The sequence below is a fragment of the Panthera tigris genome, chromosome E2 (genome assembly GCF_018350195.1).
Source record: "Panthera tigris isolate Pti1 chromosome E2, P.tigris_Pti1_mat1.1, whole genome shotgun sequence".
NCBI lineage: Eukaryota > Metazoa > Chordata > Mammalia > Carnivora > Felidae > Panthera > Panthera tigris.
This window is the reverse complement of record NC_056674.1, coordinates 2194268-2216458: the sequence shown is the minus strand read 5'-3', so window position 1 is coordinate 2216458 and position 22191 is coordinate 2194268. Positions and strand designations below refer to the sequence as shown.

Here is a 22191-nt window from a genome sequence, read left to right as displayed (position 1 = left end):
CTATAATATGATTGCATGTAAAATTTATAAAGTTAAAATCATGAAAAAACATACATATCAGATACTTTTGTCTGCAATACAAATTGAAGCCACACCCACAGAAATACATGTAGACTTTTCCTCTGATGTCATTAAGTGAGGTTTCGTTTGTGTTGCCATTTGTACCTAGTTTTTAATCCAATCAGAAACTCGCTTTGGGACCCAGGACACAGTGGAAAATGAGTCATCCTTTGGCCACAACTTGTGTTCCTGCCTCTCTGATGACTAGAGCAGGACGTGCTTCATGTTCTTTCCACATTGTTTGCCACTAGTAATCTTGCTTTCACTTTAAAATTATATTCAGTTCTTTTGCTGTCAACCAAAGAAACCTAACCAATACAGAAGTTGGTGTCCTTGAGTGGGTTTCAGGCAAAACATCCTCAGAAAATGTGGGTTATTATGAAAGTTTGGTTATCGGATGAAATGGAGCGAAGGATTAGAAGGCCCCTATTCGTATTTTGTGCTATCCAAGAAGCATGCCTTGACAGCAACAGTAAGACAGCTCGTCAGCTGTGTCTAGATTATTTTTAGACCAATCAAAAGGACAAAAAGTGCCAGTTCAAGGGGTTTGGATGAGGCTCATGCATAATGGAATTGGAGAAGATAAAGCAAAAGAAATAATGACTTAAAATTTTTGCTTTAAGGCATGGACTAGAACACCAGCCATTTTTGCAATAGACTTGAAAGCCTTCCTTGTAGCACTCTGGCTGTGATTGCTAAATATCAAAGAATGAGCTGTAACGCCAAGTGAATTCACAATTTTGTCAGATTTCCTAAGGAAAATGTTTGGCATTCGTGAGGGACAGTTGGTATACTGGTTATTAGAATGATGATTTGTGGGAGAATTTGGGGGTTTTAAAACTCTTAACCCCCTAAGAAACCTTAAGGAACCATACCAACTCATTACCCTTTGCCTCAGATCCCTGTGGATGAAGCCTGACCTGTTTCCCTTTTAGCTCACCAACACTGTGGCTTCATTGATTTTAAAAAGAAACAAACAAACAAAAAAATCTGATTCTAAAGTGGCCTAGAGATATATAGAAGAAAAGAGGTTAGAGAAGGGTTGAAAGACTCCCGAAAGTATCAACGTTTATTATCAGAATCTACAAGATGTTTGCAAAAATAGGTTTTCATAGTACTTGACCTCAGACGTTGGAACAAAATTTTGAACTGGGTTGTATTTATGGGTAGGTACGTCGGGTATTGCATATTTGATGTGCTAATTTGTGCAGTTTAGTGTTTTTCTCTTAATTTTCTGTGTACATAAATGCAAATCTATTAAATCCTGACCAAAACTAAATGATATTTAAAGCCAAGAAATGATCTTGCCTGATAAACAGGAAGGAACTGGAAAATTTGGGATGCTGAATTTGCTTTCTCATGTCTGAGTTTCTCACTTACCTTGTCATTAGGCTCCCTGAGACAGGGCCAAAATGCCTTTCCTTGATGCAGGAGGAAAGCATCACTATTTCTTTACTCACTGTCCTTAAGATGTCTGGCATCCTGGGAAGGGGGGATGCTCTTAGAAAGGGATTTCTTTTTTTTTTTTTTTTTTAATGTTTGTTTATTTTTGAGGGGGGCGGTCAGAGAGAGAGAGGGAGACACAGAATCTGAAGCAAGTTCCAGGCTCTAATTTGTCAGCACAGAGCCTGACACGGGGCTTGAACCCACGAACTGCGAGATCATGTCCTGAGCTGAAGTCGGATGCTTAACCGACTGAGCCACCCAGGTGCCCTGAGGGATTCCTCATCTCTAGCAAGTGGAGCAGCCCAGGGATCCTGAGCCCCAGCAGCAACTCACCAGAGGCAAAGTGGTTGATTCAGTGGTGTGCTTGGACAGGCTCATTCTGGCTTGCAACAGTTAATTGTTATATGTTTAGACATTTTGTGAACTGGTTGTTAAAAGGTGTATATGTTTGTGTGTTTATATGTGTGGGTGTGTAGAAATATATACATATAAATACACGTTTGTATTAGGTAATATATAACATGTATATATTGTATATGTATGTTTATGGGTTATAGTATAAATTTATACTAAAATGGACAGATTATAATAAAAACACAATAGTTTGCAAATAGTTTTGAGCATTTATTTACATATTTTATTTATGACTCACATTTGTAGGGGGGACACACCATATAATAGTTGCTGCTGTGCCTCTCTCTCCAACTCTGCATTCAGTGACAACATGCTGGTAACTTTAACTCCTGTATGATGGGAGTACTTAATAGCATACACTATAAATCAAGGCTTGTCAACTTTAAATTTGTTTTTTTAACGTTTATGTATTATTGAGAGAGAGCGTGAGCAGGGGAGGCGCAGAGGGAGAGGGAGACACGGAATCCGAAGCAGGCTCCAGGCTCCGAGCTGTCAGCACAGAGCCCGACGCGGGGCTCAAACTCACAAACCACGAGATCATGACCTGAGCCGAAGTCGGACGCTTAACCGACTGAGCCACCCAGGCTCCCCAAGGCTTGTCAACTTTAAAAGGTAATAGAAAATGTTAGTCACTCAGGTTCAACATAAAAATGTTTTGGGGCACCTCGGTTGAGTGTCTGACTCTTGATTTCGGCTCAGGTCATGATCCAAGGGTCACAGGATCAAGCCCTGAGTCTGGCTCTGTGCTGAGCATGGAGTTTTCTTAAGATTCTGTCTCTCTCTCTCTCTCTCTCTGTCTCTGTCTCTCTGTCTCTCTGTCTCTCTGTCTCTCTCAAATTTCTGGGTTCTAGTGTTAGGGAGGTTTGTTTTAGCACCAAGTAGAGGAATCCTTCTGTTAGGGGAGGTAATAATGGTATCATTAAACCAGAAGCTGAATGCCACCTGGTCACTTAAAGCTTCTGCCATTAGGAGAGACTTAAAAAAAAAAAAAAAAAGCAGGAAAGAAAGGAAAAATATAATGGTTTTATAAAGTTAAAAAGGGATGGGGTGCCTGGGTGGCTCCGTCAGTTAAGCATCCGACTCTTGCTTTCAGCTGAGGTCATGATCTCAAGTTTTGTGAGTTTGAGCCCCGCTTAGGGCTCTCTGCTGACAGCATGGAGCCTGCTTGGGATTCTCCCAGTCTCTCTCTCTCTCTCCCCCTCACCCATCTCTTCCCCTCCCCTGCTCTCCCTCTCTCTCTCAAATAAACATTAAAACTTTTTATTAAAAAGGGGGAAGGTTTTACAATAGTTATTGGAAAGACATTATGGTTAGGGCATTTCCTTGTACTATCTGGCACGTCTGGGTATAATGTCCCATGTTCAGAATTGTTAGTTTCTCAATTCTGACTTATGCTTGTGTAAAGGTTTTAATCCTGGAGGAAGTCTTCCAATCAGGAATAACAATGGGTGCAGTGAAGGTCGAATGCTCTCTGTTCCATATGTCCCATGCCACTGGAGGGATAAAAAAGCCACAGTAGCTGACCCTGGCAGACAAGAATAGAGTTGATGCTGAATAATGGGGCTTGGGAGGGTTATGGACAGTCCACACCCTTGAGTTGTCATGCACAATGGTAACTGGTAAACAGAAACCGAAGACACCTGTAATACCACCCAGGCCATTGATTGTTTGGGTCACACTATCCCCGGACCCAGGCAAAGAACCCTGACTGAGATGTAGGTCAAGCTTAGGAGAAACGTGCAGTACATAAAGAAGTCCTAGACACCAATAATTACCCCAAGGCCAGTTCCAGAAAGAAGGACAGGTTATATTCTCTACCCATGGTTTTCTATTTGCTGGTTCATAATTAAGCTCCCTCCCCAACCAGTGCCATTTTATCAGTTCAAAGAAAGTGTTTTAATTAAAGTGGTTTAGGAGCCTGGGTGGCTCAGTCAGTTAAGTGCCTGACTTCCGCTCAGGTCATGATCTTGCGGTCTGTGAGTTCAAGCCCCGCGTCAGGCTCTGTGCTGACAGCTCGGAGCCTGGAGCCTGCTTCGGATTCTGTGTCTCCTTCTCTCTCTGCTATCCCCCTGCTCATGTTCTCTCTCTGTCTCTCAAAAATAAATAAACGTTAAAAAAAAATTAAAGTGGTTTAAACTCAGTTCCATTATGTCAATGAGGGCTTTACAACTTTATTTTTAATGAGGAAACATTTACACACAGATGTTATGTGTAAAATTTCATGAGTCTTTAAAAGCTGGTACAGTAAAACATACTTTAGGCCTAGAATTCTAATTTTGCCAAATTCATACAATTGTGTAACTGATGTGGTTTGAAGTGTTGGGGTTGGGAGCGGACGGCTCAGAAAGAATTCTTGAGGGACGCCTGGGTGGCTTAGTCAGTCAAGTGTCTGACTTTGGCTCAGGTCATGATCTCACAGTTCGTGAGTTTGAGCCCCACGTCGGGCTCTGTGCTGACAGCTAACAGCCTGGAGCTTGTCTTGGGATTCTGTGTCTCCCTCTCTCTCTGCCCCTACCCTGCTCATGCTTCTGTCTCTCTCAAAAAAAATAAAAATAAAATAAAAAAAAAATTCTTGAGACATCTTTGGTCCAAAAAGGTGCTTTTTATTAAGGTGCAGGGACAGGACCCACGGGAAGAAAGAGCTGCACTGGGGTTGTGACGGATGATTGATTATATACCTTCAGGTTGGGAGAGGGTTAGGGATAGCGTAAGTCTCTAAGGAATTTTGGAAGCAAGGTTTCTAGGATCATGAGGGGGCTAGCTGCTGTTAGGAAAAGGTCATTTACTACTGTTTAGTAAAACCTCAGTCATGAGACTCTTCAGATGTATATCTGGGGGCCATAAGCTTGGAGGATGATTGCCAACATGTATCTTGGGGCGGAGGGAGAGATAAATGAAGTTTCAAAAAATTTTTATGTTAAAGTAGACTCACAGGATCCTGGAGGGTCAGGATAACCTTAAGCTAAGATTGCCCTTTGCCCCTAGCAAAGCGTCATCATCAAGGCAGCTGAGCTCTTAGAGGAAGGTCAGTCCACCTGTTTCAAGGACTTGCCAATGGGCTGTAGACAGTAAGGACATTTAATTTTTTCTTTTGCCTTTTGTTTCCCATATCATAACTACTACCACCAAGTTACAGAAGACCCACAAGTTCCCTGTGCCTTTTGTAGTGAGTCTCCTCCTTCTCCTGCCCCCAGCACCCACTGCTCTCTTTTCTGTCTTAAGTGACATTACAAAATGTCACATAAATGTAACCGCATGCAGCCTCGATTCTGCGATGGTGGGTGTAGTAACGCATTATGCCCGCACTGTTGTTAAGTGAGGTTATTCACCAAGCGGAACAAGGCGCTCAGCTCCAGGGATCCAGAAAGCTCCGGACTGGCCCTAAACAGTAAATGAATAAAAACATCAGTTAACTCAGATAATCATGAAGGTCACCAGGTGCGTGGCGTCAGTGACTGCGAGTTTGGGCAGCACTCTGAGAGAGTGACAGAAGGGAACCAGCCCCGACGAGAGTTTGTGGGAAGACCATTCAGGTGCAGGACCCACCAATGCAGGCGTAGCACCTGGAGGACGGGGTGGGGGCCGGGGCCGACCCGAGTGTCCCGGGACAAGGGGACCCATCTGAGGTCGAAGGTGCGAAGTGAATCGGACGCGAGGGCACGCGGCACTCACACGCCCCCACCAGGATCACACTGTGGACACCGGCAAAGCCCAGCGCTGCCCTTGGCCGCATCTCGTCGGCGGGGACACCGTCGGGACGCCCACCCGCGGATCGCGCCACCTGCCCCGCCCTAGCGTCACCCTGCGGCCCCGCCCCTCGCCTTCAGCCCCGCCCCCGCCCGGGAACTGCGCCTGCGCGCTCCGAACCCAGCGCTATCTCCCAGAAGCCCGTCGGGCGCTGTCAGTCCCCCGGGAGGCCTGCACTTCCGGCCAGGCCCGGGTCGGGCATCCATAACCACCGGGGGGCCGCGATCCGGAAAAGCCGGAAGCGGCCGGCCCGGAGAAGGGTTGACGGACGCTGTGTAGGCCCAGGGAGGGCCCGAGCCTTGCAGCCTGCGCTCCGCTCAGTCCCGCCGCGGCGCTGGCCGGGACTACACTTCCCAGGACGCTTTGCGGTGGCTGCACACGCCCACTTCCGGCAGCGGCCCGCGGCCCGGGTTGGTGCGGCCCGGCGGTGTCGGGGTCTCGGCGGCCGGGGTGGGCGCGGGGCGGGGCGGGGCCGGCTGGACGCCGGGCGTGCCCGGGGCGGGAGGGGGAGCGAGCGCGCGCGCCGCGCAGACATGCAGGGGGAGGCGGGCACGGGTAGGAGCGCGGGGTCCCGCGGGCAGGAGTCCCCGCCGCGGCGAGGCGCCCCCAGCACAAAGCCCGGGGCGGGCCGGGGCCGGACTGCGGGGACCCCGACTGCCTTCGTCCGTCCAGCCCGGGGAAGGCCGCGCGGGAGGAATGGGCTCCCGTCCAAGAGCCAGCGAGGAGCGGTGACGACGGGGCCTGAGAACCGAGGTGAGGGTGACAGGTGGTCGGGCCTGATGGACGGGGACTAGCGATACCCCTCAGAGGGCGGGGAGGGCGAGGTCGTGGGGCCAGGGGCTTCTGGGGCCCGAATGCGGGTGAGTGGTTGTCCCTAGGCTCTAGGCTGGTAGGTCGGAGGAACCCACCGGGTTGGAAGTTTACCCTGAGTCCGAGCATCAAGCAGCGGTGCAGGGAAGGACCTTGACTTTCCCCGGGTCAGCCTAGCCGGACACTTCCGCAGTTCATGCTCCCAGAGAGGGGAAGCCTTCTCCGCTCCGTGGCAGCCCCCGGGGAGAGTAGTAATAGTAGGCAGATCACCCCCTTCCAAATTAGTGCTGCCCTGTTCGTGCCCGAGCGTTCGATTCTGCACTTGTTGAAGCCCTTTCCGATTGATTGATGGCTGTGGTTTAAGACTCAGCAGGAAGGGACCGATTCCCCGCCGGTGGTCAGGGGCGCGGTGTAGACTCGGCCTCTGGCTACTCCCTTCTGTTCCCCCAGCTCTGCCTTCCAGAGGCCCTGCGCTTCTCCAGGACAGGAGGCAGAAGCAGGAGGCCGCGGGGACAGGACCTGAGCTGAAAGCCTTGTCTCGGGTGAGTTGGCATTTCCTCCCTCCTCTCGGAAATGCAGTCCTGCTTTTCAGGACTTAATAACGTTTATTTTCTTTTACAAGTTTTCAGTTTAAGATGCCTGTCCTGGGAGCTGGTTCCCATTTCCTCACATTCTGGTGAGTGGTGGGCTGCAGGGGTGGCCCAGGGCCTCCCACCCTGCTTTCTCTGCATCCCATTTAGTGTTCATTCTTCACTGGTGAAGTGACTCAGCCCCTCGCTGGGCCGCTTCTCTCCGAGGGACCCTGGTGGAGCCCAGAGGTGCTCCTTGGGGCAAGCAGGACAGTAGCTTGTGCCGAACCTGGTTTGTTTGGTATCAGCTCTGTGCCAGTCCCTGGAGAAACAGATGGCTAAGCCCCGGTCCCTGCTCTCCAAGAGCTTACAACCTGTGGAAAGTCCTGGAAGCAAACAAGGTCCTCAAGTGCAGGTGAGAGGTGAGAGCCGAGTGCAGGTGAGAGCCGCCTGGAGGAGCTCTTGGCTCCTACCTGCCCAAGGGGAGGGTGGGGGGGTCGGGAAAGGAGGTGATGTTTTGAGCCAGAGTTTGAAGGGAGAGGGAAGGGCAGCACCGGCGCAGTATGGAAGCCTGTCTTTTTCTCACTTGATTGTGTGCTTTCTTAAAATGGTAACAGATAGTTTTGTTTGTGTCTGTCATCTGTGTCTCACAAATAGGAGAGCCAGCTCATACATACATGCACTGGGTTCCAGTCGTCCCGCCCAAGCTGCTTCTAAGCAAGTTACCAGTGATCTCCATATTACCAAATGCAGTGCCCAGTTACCGTCTTTTTAAAAAAAAATGTTTTTAATGTTTGTTTTTTATTTTTATTTTTTTCAATATATGAAATTTATTGTCAAATTGGTTTCCATACAACACCCAGTGCTCATCCCAAAAGGTGCCCTCCTCAATACCCATCACCCACCCTCCCCTATGTTTTTTTTTTTTTAATTTTGTTTTTAACGTTTATTTATTTTTGAGACAGAGAGAGACAGAGCATGAACGGGGGAGGGGCAGAGAGAGAGGGAGACACAGAATCGGAAGCAGGCTCCAGGCTCTGAGCCATCACCCCAGAGCCCGACGCGGGGCTCGAACTCACGGACCGCGAGATCGTGACCTGAGCCGAAGTCGGATGCTCAACCGACTGAGCCACCCAGGCGCCCCAACCTAATGTTTGTTTTTTAGAGAGAGACAGAGCGTGAGCAGGGGAGGGGCAGAGAGAATGGGAGAGAGAATTCCAAGCAGGCTCTGCACCATAGCAGGGCTTGATCCCACGAACTGTGAGATCATGACCTGAACCGAAATCAAGAGTCAGACGCTCAACCGACTGACACCCAGGTGCCCCCGTCCTCAGTCTTTTTTGATTATCATTGGCTTTTGAAGTAGCTTAGCAATTGGCAAACTTTCAGTGTAAAAGGCTAGGTAGTAAATATTTTAGGTTTTATGGTAACTGCTGTAGCTGTTCCTCTCTGCCTTCTAGAGCTCCACTCCTTCTAGATCTGAGGCAGCCACAGATGAGATATAAATTAATGGGCCGGGTTGCGTTCCAATAAAACTTTATTTACAAAAGCAGTTGGCTGCCAACCTGTGAAATAGCTCATCCCTTGCTCTCTGGTGGGACCCGTTTTTCCCTTGGCTTGTGGGGCACAACATCTGGCTTTCCTCCCACCTCCCTGACCGCTCTGTTCTCACTGCCGGTCCCTCCCCATCTCCCTGACCTACACCTGTCGGCATGCCTTGGGACTGTGTTCTTGGCTCTCCTAGTCCACCTGCACACCTTCTGCTGAGGAGGTCAGTTCTCATCTGTAAAAACCAGCCACGGGCAGGCTTCTCCCATATTTGCCTTTCCAGCTCCAGCCTCTCCTCTGAGCTCCAGGCCTGTGTATCCAACCTGACTCTTCCTCTTGAATGTCCAACGGAAAACTCAGACCCAGGACATTCAGACCCGAATTCTGAGATTTCCCCCAAACTGGCTGCTCCCACCGTTGTCTCTGTCTCAGACCAGTGGCAGTTTCATGCTCCCAGTTACTCAGGGGTGATTCTTATCTCCTCTCTTTCTCTGCCTCCCATGTTTGGCTTGTGGCAAACCCTGTCAGTGCAGTTTTCACATTCACATTGTATTCGAACCTGAGGTTTTCACATTGTATTCAGAATCTGATGATTATCATTATGCCCACTGCCCCCATCACAGCCTCAGTGGTTATTTTACTGTTGGCCCCTTGACTCCGCTTCTGTGACACCTCCCACATGTGCTCCTGCAGTGTATCCCAGTGTAGCAACCAGGGAGTGTGTGTGTGTGTGTGTGTGTGTGTCCCAACTGCTGTGTCACTTCATGCTCAGAACCCTCCGGTGGCTTCCCTGAATGAAGGCCAGATCCTTAACGTACTGACGGGGCCCTGCATGACTTTGCCTCTGGACTTTTGGACCTCTGGCTTTTTTTTTTTGTTTTTGTTTAAAGTATTTATTTTTGAGAGAGTGCGGTCAGGGGAGGGGCAGAGACAGAGGGAGACACAGAATCCAAAGCAGGCTCCAGGCTCCGAGCTGTCAGCACAGAGCCCGACGTGGGGCTCGAACTCATGACCTGAGCCGAAGTCAGATGTTTGACTGAGCCACCAGGCACCCCTGGGCCTCTGACATTTACTGTCCTTCATCACACTTTGCTTCCTCAAAAATTGCCTTCTCGTTTTCCTGATCCCTCTGTCGACAGTTCCAGAGCTTCCCACCCAAATTCCCCACACCTTCTTCTCCGCTTTACTCTTTTTTTTTTTAATTTTTTTTAATGTTTTTATTTATTTTTGAGACAGAGAGAGACACAGCATGAACAGGGGAAGGGCAGAGAGAGAGGGAGACACAGAATCGGAAGCAGGCTCCAGGCTCTGAGCCATCAGCACAGAGCCCACCTTGGGGCTCAAACTCACGAACCGTGAGATCATGACCTGAGCCGAAGTCGGACGCTTAACCGACTGAACCACCCAGGCGCCCCCCCCTTTACTCTTTTTATTTTTTTAATTCTTAGCACATTTGAACGCACTATATATTTACTTAATACATCTGGTTTTCTGCTCTGAGTACATATGACACAGACAGCGATTGTGGGCAGTTTCACCCCAGTGCTGGAGTCAGAAAATATTTGGTGGGGGGGGGGGTGTGTGTGAATAAGTCTTAAATTTCTCTTGTAGCCGATGTTTTGCTGTTTAATGTAGCATGATAATAACTTTTATACCTGAGAATGCGCTTCATCCCTGAGTATTTCCTATGAATACATTCCTAAAACTTTTTCTTACTTTGTGGATTAAAGTTTGTTACACGAAATTGGAATACTTCAGCAGCTGTATTTGGATGGAACAGCAGCAGAGCCTCAAAAACTAGAATTTCTGTTATGGTATGGGGGGGGGGGGAGTAGACTTCACCACTCCCCGCCAAAATGACCAGTTTTTCATTCATGTACCTTAAAAATTAATTGAATGGTACCAAAAAAAAACCCCTCTTGAATGCATTTTTTTCTTATAGAATATTTATGTTCATTTTTTCCTATAGCGTATTAATACAAAGTATTTTTGTGTAAGGATAGCATCGCTTTTGTTTTCTGTTTGTTTTAATCCCTGTCCCGTCTTTATTAAGAGTCAGACCACCGGGTCCGATTCTTGTATCAGGTGTATCTTGATGTTTTCTCTATGGTGTAGTGTGACATGTCAAAACCCTTTTGGAAGTCTGCACGCTAACGACGGGAGTAAGAACATGACCCCCACACTTGAGAGAGTGCTGTGTCCCCTTGAATGAAGTGGGTTGACCCAGACGTGAGTTGAAGAAAATTTGTTTTATCTGAGAGCCGTATTGCCTTGTGGATCCTGTTTCACTGTCATCAGCATTATGGCTGATGTCACCGTGGAACCTTTTAATAGAGGCGTGATAGTGTGATTTGGACCGTGGAGCCAGGCTGCCTGGGTTCGGAAGCTAGCTCTAACACTGGATCGCTGTGTGACCTTAAGGCACCTTAATCGACCACGTTTTCTTCGTCTGTACAAAAAGGGAATGATCTGGGGCGCCTGGGTGGCTCAGTCGGTTAAGCGTCCGACTTCGGCTCAGGTCATGATCTCGTGGTTCGTGAGTTCCAGCCCCGCGTCGGGCTCTGTGCTGACAGCTCAGAGCCTGGAGCCTGCTTCGGATTCTGTGTCTCCCTCTCTCTGCCCCTCCCCTGCTTGCGCTCTCTCTCTTGTCTCTCAAAAATAAATAAATGTTAAAAAAAAATTAAAAAAAAAAAAAAGGGAATGATCATGGCGCCAGCCTAGTATGGTTCTTGTAAGGGTTAACTAAGTGAGTATAGATACAGTGCCTAGAACAGAGTAAAGGTGCCTGACACTTGGCAAGATCTCGGGAAGTGTTAGCTCTCAGCACCCTCGTGTCACGGTGGTTTAGAAACGTACACACCAGCGCCTTAGATGATGTGCGTTAATGTATCCATTGGACGGGAGTTGGCAAACTGGCCTAATCCGGCCCGCCACCTCTTTTTGTATAGCTTGTGAGCTACAAATGGTCTTCCCATTTTGCAGTGATTGAAAAAAAATGACGAACAGTATGTCATAACATGTGGAAATTATAGGAGTTTACGTTCTGGTGCCCATAAACAAAACCTCCTCGCAGCATAGCACTGTGGTTTAGGCATCGTCTGTGGCGCCTTTCGTGCTGCAAGAGCAGAGTTGAGGCATGACGGAAGCTGTCTGGCCTTTACAGAAAGACTTTGCTGATCCCCGATGTCGAGGCTAAGGGTGTGGACTATGGAGCCAGACTGCTGGGTTCCAGATCTTGGCTCTGCAGTTGACTCCACGATCTTGGGCAAGTTAGAGCTCTCTGTTCCTCATCTGTAAAAGGGGAATGGGGATAGTACCAACCCTCAGGGTGGTGGGGGTTGAGTGAGTTCAGAGTTGTGTCTGGACTATTACAGGTGTTGTGAGCGATAATTGTTGCTGTTTACAGTAAAAGACCTTTGTTGGCTCTCTTACTCTGGGCTGCGCTCACAGATCACCACAGAGCGGGCGGCTTCTATACAGCACACATTCATTTCTCACGTTCTGGAGGCTGGGAAGAGCCAAGATGACGCTGTTGGCAGGTTGTAGGTGGTGCCTGATGTGGACCCGCTTCCTGTTCTGTCGCTGGCGCCTTCTCTCTGTGTCCTCACATGGGGGGCTCTGGAGCCCTCTAGGGTCTCTTTTATAAGGACACGCAGCCCATTTGAGAGCGTTCCCCCTCATGACCAAAGCACCCCCAAAAGGCCCCACCTCCAGATGCCATCACACTGGCTGTTAGGATTCCAGTGTGTGGATTCTGGGGGGACACAAACATTCAGACCACAGCACTAACTGAAGCCATTGATTCTGTACATAAAGGGCAGTCTGTATAAACTGAGAAAATGTCTTACTTGGAAGGTTATACTGTTGATGTTAGGTCTCTCTGGAACATAGGAGTAGAGAGGTGGAGAAGGGGACATTTCTTACTAAGAAAAATCAAACCCCAAAAAACCCAGTTGGCAAATATGAGAAAATACTGGAACTTACACTCTTCTTTGTAGGAGCTCCCAATTCCGGTTTTGTTACCGATGACCAAGTAGTAACAAAGGCTAGAAAAATGGGTACCATTTTCTCTTGTACCAACAGACTTATGAAGTTATTGTAAAGATGCTGTAGAGATACTATAGATTTTTAAAAAGGTGTTGTAATTTGTGTATAATTCATATACTCTATTCTATGTAATTTGTTTCATTTAATAAAAGATATCTGGAAGATTTTTGAAATATTTGAATGTCCAGAAAATAAAGAAGTGCAAGGAGGGAGCGGGTAGTTAGAACTGTAAGGCTGGAATCCATGAGAACCCGGCTTCTAGAATCAGGTCAGAAGAAAAGCAGAGCAGTAGCATATGTCCAAGCACCTGTATCTCTGAACACAGTTGAAAATATTTGTATGGAAAGGGTTTTTTGTTTGTGTTTAAGCCACTTTGTTGAGGTATGATTGGCATGTAGGAAGCTGCACATTTTTAATGTGTTGAGTTTGATGAGTTTGAGGGAAAGTGTGTCCTGGTGAGACCGTGCCTGCCATCAAGGCCATAAGCTTATTCGTCACCTTCCAAAGTTTCCTCCTGCCCTCATCATCGTCATCATTATTATTTTTGGTGGCGAGAACACTCAACCTAACATCTGCCCTCTTAGCAAATTTTAAGGATGCAACATAGTATTGTTAGCTATGGGCGTGATGCTATACATTACGTCTCCAAAACGCATTCATCCTGTGTGAGACTTTGTTCGCCTGACCACCATCTCTGCATTTCCTCCTCCCCTGGCCACCGGCATTCTACTCTCTGCTTCTGTAAGTTTGACTGTTTTAGCTTCACATATAACTGAGATCGCGCAATGCTTGTTCTTCTGTGTCTGGCTTATTTCGCTCCGCACCTGCCTCGAAATGCTTGAGTTTCAGTATACTCAAAGATGCCACCGAGCCTTGCACAGTTTTCAGAATTTGAAGGCATTTACATGCTGGCACACGTGGATATGAACAACCCAGGGAAAGAGAGCTCAGCACAATTAGCACTCTTTTTTTTTTTTAAACTTTATTCTGAGAGGCAGCGCTCACGGAAGCTGGGGACGAGCAGAGAGAGAGGGAGAGAGAGAATCCCAAGCAGGCTCCATGCTGTCAGCATGTTGCCTGACATAGGGCTCCAACTCATGAAACCGTGAGATCATGACCTGAGCTGAAATCAAGACTTGGACGCTCAACTGCTTAACTGACTGAGCCATCTGGGTGCTCTGAATTAGCGCTCTTATTACTTATTCAGCCAGCAAATCAGTTCCTCTGCTTTCAAGTCAGATGCTCCGGCTTGCGAAATTATTGTCGCAAAGTTGTTGTTGAGAGCTGGCCAGCATTCGTTTTAGACTAGCGCTCGGGTGGGTGTATGAGCGTGTCGCTTGCTTAGAGCACACCAAGCAGCTCTGGGCTGTTTCCTGCAAGTATTCCCGGGTGTTTTCTGTGGTGGGGGCCCTTTCAGCCTCCCACTTAGGAGATTTATGCGTCAAGGTTACTGTCTTCACGCAGGTTACAATACAGAACCCGTTTGACTTGTCTTGACACAGTTCAGTTAAGAATACCTTCAGAAATGGTGCGGGTCAAAGAGGGCACGATAGAAATTATTCATCAGACACCACACCTCCAAGGAACTTTGTTTCCAGTAGAATTACGTGAACCTGTAAGTGAGAAGGCTCACCCTTTGGTTGGCAGCATCATGGCTAATGTTCACGTACATGTGGCCCTTGCGCACTGGGCCTGTGCTCCCTTATTTAGTCCGCATCACAATCTGGGGTTTTGTTGATTTTTCCGTCATACGGTTGGGGAGCTGGGGTGTGCTGCGGTCTGGGTTCAGGCTTTGTGGGTGGTCGGACTTGCTCGCTTATTTATTGGCTTGAGTATAGACTTTTAAAATGCCAGGGCCCCTGGCCCTCTAAACCTAGAGGACAGCCACTAGTGGGAAGCCAAAGCCACAGATTGCCGGGGTCACAGTTTGAATTAAATTAATGTTTAAAATACCTTGGAATGTGTCTGAATTCTGTGCTGAAATCATCAAAATCTGCTACATAAACATCCACCATCTCTGGATGAGATGAGCAACAAACGTGTTCATGTACCTCCTCGGTATGTCCTCGTCCTCGACACTTCCCAGCTTCTCGAAGGTGGCACCTTGATTCTTCTTTTATTTATTTTGAGAGAGACAGAGATTGAGAGGGAGAGAGAGAATCCCAAGCAGGCTCTGCACTGTCAGTGCAGAGCCCGACGTGGGGCTTGAACCCATGAAACTGTGAGATCATGACTTCGGCCAAAACTAAGAGTTGGGCCCTTAACCAACTGAGCCACCCAGGTGCCCCAGTGACACCTTGATTCTTAAAGGCATTTTGTAGTACTTGTCATTCTTACTAAACACTCCTCTTTATTTCAGAAAACGGAAAAGAGGATTTTGTTAGTGGATTTATTTACTTTTTGTTTTTACCACAAATGCCCCACATCTAATGAGCACTGAAAGTGAAATAGAAATCCTTAGAACCTAGTTTGGGGTTTAGTCCACTGTGCCTTTTGAGGTTCATCTTCAGATTTATTTCCCCCCATTCTTGTGCTGATCCAGGCCCCTTGCTTGCCCTTGTGTCAAAAAATACTCTGACACCCGTTGTACATGGGGACAGTTGAGCCTCCGTATTCATTGATCTGAATTGACATCACATTTTTCTTGTGTGCACAAAATTGCCTCCATGTTTTTCTCTTTTCTCTGCATGTTTTTCCTTATCTGTATAGTCTCTTACCCCAGATGAGGAGAAGGTAATCCTTAGACCCCTGTCTTAGTCTGTTCAGGCTGCTGTAACAAAATCCTGCAGACCGGAGGTTTGGGCAGCAGACATTTATCTTCCCGGTCAGTTCTGGAGGCCGGAAGTCCCAGGTCACGGTGCCGGGAGGGTTGGTGTTCTCTGAGGCTTCTCTCTGGCTTGCAGCCGGCCGCCCTCTCTGCCGTGTCCCCGTCCAGTCTTCCCTTTGTGCACTTGCCTCCCTCGTGGGGCTTCCTCCTCTTACAAGGACACCGGTCAGAGTGGATTCGGGCCCGACCACATGACTTCAGTTAACTTTTAACAACCCCTTTTCAGGTCCTGTCTCCAAATACCATCACATTCTGAGATACTGGGAGTTAGACTTCGACGTATGACTTTGGGGGACACAACTCAGCCCATAACAAGCCCAGTCTGTCGGGGCATGAGCACTGATTGAACAAGACTGCGGTTTTGTCCTTGCAGAGCTTGGTGACGTTCGGGGATGTGGCCGTAGATTTCTCCCAAGAGGAGTGGGAGTGGCTGAACTCAGCTCAGAGGAACCTGTACAGGAGCGTGATGTTGGAGAACTACAGGAACCTGGCCTCTCTGGGTAAGGGTGTCCCTCCACCCCTCATTCTGCCACCTCTCCCCCCGGCCGCTGCCCTGACTCAGAGCCCTCTGCTCCTTTAGCACCGGGCCTTGCTCTGTCGCCCTTTCCTCAGGCCCAGGGGCCCGCACCTCGGGTCTGCACTGACGCACAGCATGACCGCCTCCTGTTCTTGTGTACGTAGGACTCTGCGTTTCCAAGCCCGATATGATCTCCTCATTGGAACAGAGGAAAGAGCCCTGGATGGTGAAGAGAAGGCTGACAAGAGGCCGGGGCCCAGGTGAGTGTGGGAGACCTCCCGGGGTGAGGCCCCTGCGGCTCACAGCTCGGGCCCTAGGTGCGTAGGATGGTCAGCACGCAATTCCTGAGCCTCCGGGCGTGGGGGGAGCATTGAGGCCTCTGGAGCACGGGCTCCCCTGTCTCCTCTCCGCCTCTGCTCCCCTCCCTGCGAACGTGACTTCTTGCTCCGGCCCTGGATGCCATTTTTTCCTCGCTCCTTCTAAGACCTTTTGTCGTTCAGGCTTACATAATCATGTCCATTCTTTGGAAAATCCTTGGCTGGTTCCGGTGTCATTTTTACTATCTTATTTCTCTTTGATTAAAAGGCTACTTCTTGTATAGACTTCTCTCATTGACTTTTTTTGTCAGTTATGAGTGAGGCCATCAGATGCTGCTTGGTGGATGACTGTAAGCTCTTAAGGAATTAACCGTGTCGCATGAGAAGTAAGGTGTATATCCATGGCTTACGTGAAGGAGAAAGTGCTGTCCCATGTATGCTAAGTATCAATAGGGATGTAAGAGGAAGAAGGAAAATCACTCCCAGTTTGAAGCCAGGGAAACCAGAATGAGAGTACAGTCTTTGGCAGAAACGTTAGAATTACAAGAGAGACCGGCAGGCCAGGGGATGGGTCTGGAAGGCTGTCATCAGACAGGCGCGGACAGCTGGGTGACTGGCTCTCGGGGGACAGGAGCACTGCTTCTGATTCAGGGGACGAGTCTTACAGATACTGTAATGATATTTCTATCACGTGGGGATACAGGTATTTCAACTACTGTGTTACTTCTGGAACAAATTGATCGATAAGACAAGAGATCGGAATTCTAGACTGCTCTCGGAGGTCGTTACAGCAGGAAATGGCAGTAATCTCCAAAGAATTGAGACTCTTGTAAGATACCTTTGTTCCAATCATATTTCAAGGGAAGGGTTTGCATCGACAGAACAGGACAGGCTGTGCAGATACAACTTCCGACAACTCTCGTGGGTCGTCCTGTGGCACAGGAGAGCTCGAAGGGTGTTTTTGTGAAACTTTTCCATTTAACATACTAGCTCACGTTCCCTGGATTTTCTAAAACAATGGCTTTTCCCTTCTGTCAATCCTTCATGTCTTGCTGAGGTTCCAGTTGGTTATGAAGACTTGAACTTCTAAAGCCGGGATTGGAACTTTTGTTAGTTAGCATTGTAATCAAAGAGGCACTGTTTAAAAAAGAGACAGAAGAAATTTTTGCTGGAAAAATGGAGAAAGAGTCAAAGTGAGTTTTACTTAATACTGCCGAAATAAGGATCGTATAGCAGTTTTTTTTTTCCCTTAGCCTCCTTTCTCTCTTTGTTTATATCAGCCACCTGGTATCTTATATCTACGTGAGAAAGCTCATATTGTATCCTTTAGGACCAAAGCTACATAAACATGGGATTGGAAGGTTGGTTAGTCATATGAAAGTTTTCAGGGTGCCTAGGTGGCTCAGTCGGTTGAGCGTCCGACTTCAGTTCAGGTCATGATCTCACTGCTCGTGGGTTCGAGCCCCGCGTCGGGCTCTGTGCTGACAGCTCGGAGCCTGGAGCCTGTTTCAGATTCTGTGTCTCCCTCTCTCTCTGCCCCTAGCCCAGTCGCATTCTGTCTCTGTCTCTCTCAAAAGTAAAGAAACGTTAAAAAAAAAACAAATTAAAAAAAGAAAAAAGAAAGTTTTCAATACATTGTTATTTTGAGGATCTTAATTCCTCTGATTACATTTTGGAATTTTTCTTCGTTCTACTACATAATGGAGAAAGGTTCGGTTTCTTTTTTTTTTTTTTTTTTTTTTTTTTTTTTTTTAATTTTTTTTTTTTTTTTAATATATGAAATTTACTGTCAAATTGGTTTCCATACAACACCCAGTGCTCATCCCAAAAGGTGCCCTCCTCAATACCCATCACCCACCCTGCCCTCCCTCCCACCCCCCATCAACCCTCAGTTTGTTCTCAGTTTTTAACAGTCTCTAATGCTTTGGCTCTCTCCCACTCTAACCTCTTTTTTTTTTTTTTTTTTTCCTTCCCCTCCCCCATGGGTTTCTGTTATGTTTCTCAGGATCCACATAAGAGTGAAACCATATGGTATCTGTCTTTCTCTGTATGGCTTATTTCACTTAGCATCACACTCTCCAGTTCCATCCATGTTGCTACAAAAGGCCATATTTCATTTTTTCTCATTGCCACGTAGTATTCCATTGTGTATATAAACCACAATTTCTTTATCCATTCATCAGTTGATGGACATTTAGGCTCTTTCCACAATTTGGCTATTGTTGAGAGTGCCGCTATAAACATTGGGGTACAGGTGCCCCTATGCATCAGTACTCCTGTATCCCTTGGATAAATTCCTAGCAGTGCTATTGCTGGGTCATAGGGTAGGTCTATTTTTAATTTTCTGAGGAACCTCCATACTGTTTTCCAGAGTGGCTGCACCAATTTGCATTCCCACCAACAGTGCAAGAGGGTTCCTGTTTCTCCACATCCTCTCCAGCATCTATAGTCTCCTGATTTCTTCATTTTGGCCACTCTGACTGGCGTGAGGTGGTATCTGAGTGTGGTTTTGATTTGTATTTCCCTGATAAGGAGCGACGTTGAACATCTTTTCATGTGCCTGTTGGCCATCCGGATGTCTTCTTTAGAGAAGTGTCTATTCATGTTTTCTGCCCATTTCTTCACTGGGTTATTTGTTTTTCTGGTGTGGAGTTTGATGAGCTCTTTATAGATTTTGGATACTAGCCCTTTGTCCGATGTGTCATTTGCAAATATCTTTTCCCATTCCGTTGGTTGCCTTTTAGTTTTGTTGGTTGTTTCCTTTGCTGTGCAGAAGCTTTTTATCTTCATAAGGTCCCAGTAATTCACTTTTGCTTTTAATTCCCTTGCCTTTGGGGATGTGCCGAGTAAGAGATTGCTACGGCTGAGGTCAGAGAGGTCTTTTCCTGCTTTCTCCTCTAAGGTTTTGATGGTTTCCTGTCTCACATTCAGGTCGAAAGGTTCGGTTTCTTAATGCCTTTCAGATTTGGAGGCAGGGCCAGAGACCAAGGAGTTACCCGCGAAGAAGGACATCTGTAAAGAAAAGTTGTCCCAGGTGGTGATCATGGAGAGACTCACAAACCACAGTCTGGAACGCTCCATATTAGGGGAAGACTTGGATTATGGTGCTCTGCTTGAGAGGCCGCCGGTAAGTCAGGAGATCAACCACTGAGCTAAGACACAGTGGCCTTCCTAAAGAGACACTTCTTGAGGGAGAGACCACGAGTCCAGTAAGTTCGGGAGAAGTTCCCATTTGAATAGGGTGCTTCCTGTAGACAGAGGATCTGGCCAGAAGGAAGAGCACGCGGTCTCGATGAGCAGCAGAAGACGGGGGCGGTTCAGTTGTCATGAGCCACACACCAGCGTGTCTCAATCAGAAACATTCAACATGCCATGACGTGAGAAAACTTGGAGCAGGATCTCTGCCCTCCCTTGTCTTCAGAGATTATGTGGGAGAAAAAACCTGCAGGCTTGTCGAGTTGGGCAAGTTGAAGGTGGGGAGACCTTCAGTCAGCCTTGGGAAATTCATACTGTGTGTAAGTTCGTCCTCCTCTGCAGGATTATAGATCACCCATGGCAGAAACAGATTCTCCTATTTTTGTCTTTTTCCCCCAAATGTATACAGTATGACCGGGCCCAGTCATTATGTGACCCGGAGCACTCAGGACCTGAGTGAGAATTCTTGGCACGGGCAGCCTCTGTCACACACCTTCCCAGAGCCACTGCCGGCTTGTGAGCCCGTTTGATCCAAAAGTGTGTTTGTACCGTTTCAGGGCTTGGTGACCATCACGAACATGGCCGTAGACTTCTCCCAGCAGCTGGACCCAGCTCAGAAGAGTTTCTGTAAGAATGTGATGTGGGAGAATCGTAGTGACCTGGGGTCCGTAGGTAAGGATGTCCCTCTCCTCAATCTGGACCCGTCTTCAGGACCCGCCACTTCCTTTCCTTGGTTTTGAATTGTGGAGGTCAGGGAGGGGTCTTCTGAAGTGTTGAGCTAAATTTTTGTCATGATTCTGAAGATGAGAATTTGACATTTGTAGAGTTGGTAGTTGGTATCTTCATTGTGCTTGAAGCATCGTCTTCAGTGAGTCTCACATACTGCTCACTTTCCTTTTTACTTCTTACTATAATTAAACACTTTTCTTTCAAAACCAAGGAACTGGTTCTCGATTTAAGAGTGTCAAGGGGCCCCTGGGTGGCTCAGTCAGTTAAGCATCTGACTCTTGATTTTGGCTCGGGTCGTGATCTCGTGGTTCATGGGATTGAGCCCCATGTCAGGCTCTACGCTCGCAGCTTGAAGTCTGCTTGGGATTCTCTCTCCTTCTCTCTGCCCCTCTCCTTCTTGTGTGTGCTCTCTCACTTCCCTCTCCAAATAAATAAACTTCAAAAAATATATATAAAAGGGGCGCCTGGGTGGCTCAGTCGGTTAAGCATCTGACTTCGGCTCAGGTCATGATCTCATGGTTCGTGGGTTCAAGCCCCGCGTTGGTCTCTGTGCTGAGAGTTCAGAGCCTGGAGCCTGAGATTCAGATTCTGTGTCTCCCTCTCTCTCTCTCTGCCCCTTCCCCGCTCGCACTCTGTCTCTCTCTCTTTCAAAAATAAATAAACATTAAAAAAAAATTTTTTTTAATAGAAAAGAAGAATGTCATGTGTGTGACAGAACCTATGTCTTTCCATGTGCAGGGCCCTGTGTGTCTAAGGCCAACTTGGTCTCTCTGCTGCAGCAAGAGAAGGAGCCCTGGATGGTGGACAGAGAGCTGCCGAAGGGCCTGGGGTCAGGTGAGTGCGGCAGGCCTGGGCCGAATCGCTGCTGCGGGTGGGGCCGGGTCCTCACCGAGGTTCAGGAGACCCACAGGACTTCACCGAGTTCTCCAGGTCTGGACAGGAAATGGAGGTCTGGGCTTCAAAAGTACTCTCTTTCCCTCTTTGCTGCTGTGTCTCGGGTGATAGTTCATTCCTCGTATGTTCTTCCTCTGCTTGGCCACTCAAAGGTGCTCAGTCCCTTACACGTCCCTGTCCTGACCCCAGTGTACTTCTGAGCCATCTTCTGTGATCACATGGCCCACTCATTTCATTGAGCATCCACTCCTGTAAGACCCACAAATTGAGAGTTATTTGAGGGTGCCATCCTGCTTGGCGTTGGAAGGTAGTTGGAGAGGGAGGGAAGTTACGCATACGTTGAAGTTGTAGATGGTCCCTCCAATGGAAGGGATGAGACATGTTTATGGGTGAATGAACGAAGTAGAGTTTGCAGAATTTCTGGTAGGGCATTGCAGAGGCAGAGATGATTGATTCCTAGTAGCTTTCTTGTTTCAGTCGGGGGGGTGGGCGGGGGCAGAAATTGGATTGCAAGAATATATGTGGAGGGCCTCTTCCTCTTTTTTTTTTAAATTTTTTTAAGTTTATTTATTTTGAGAGAGAGAGAGATCAAGTGGAGTAGGGCCAGAGAGAAAGTGGAAGAGAGAGAATCTCAAGCAGGCTCTGCACCTTTAGCGCAAAGCCCGATGCATACTCGAACTCATGAACCATGAGATCGTGACCGGAGCTGAAGAGTCAGATGCTTAACCAACTAAGCCGTTCAGGTGCCCCTCTCTTCCTCTTTTGATATAGAAGGGAGAGAAAAGAAATTTCTTCAGAAAATAATGATTTGTGGGGTGCCTGGGTGGCTCAGTCAGTTAAGTGTCCAACTTTGGCTCAGGTCGTGATCTCATGGCTCATGAGTTCGAGCCCTACGTCGGGCTCTGTGCTGACAGTGTGGAGCCTGCTTTGATTCTGTGTCTCCCTCTCTCTCTGCCCCTCCCCCACTTGTTCTCTCTCTCTTTCTCTCTCTTTCAAAAATAAATAAATCAACATTGAAAAAAAAAAGAATGATTTGTAGGTAGGGGTGCCTGGCTGACTCATTTTGGTGGA

At 47.7% G+C, this 22191-nt stretch overlaps 1 protein-coding gene across 1 annotated transcript in view; it reads left to right on the top strand.

Moving 5' to 3' along the window:
- Positions 1–15847: 15847 nt before the first annotated feature.
- The window catches only part of ZNF470 (zinc finger protein 470), a 37739-nt gene continuing 31395 nt past the window's right edge, over positions 15848–22191 (top strand). The window contains exons 1-5 of the mRNA XM_042970653.1: positions 15848–15968; positions 16150–16245; positions 19266–19429; positions 20055–20169; positions 20965–21060. Coding sequence (XP_042826587.1) covers positions 15935–15968; positions 16150–16245; positions 19266–19429; positions 20055–20169; positions 20965–21060 — 505 coding nt within the window. The 5' untranslated portion in view covers positions 15848–15934. The remainder of the gene's footprint in view (positions 15969–16149; positions 16246–19265; positions 19430–20054; positions 20170–20964; positions 21061–22191) is intronic.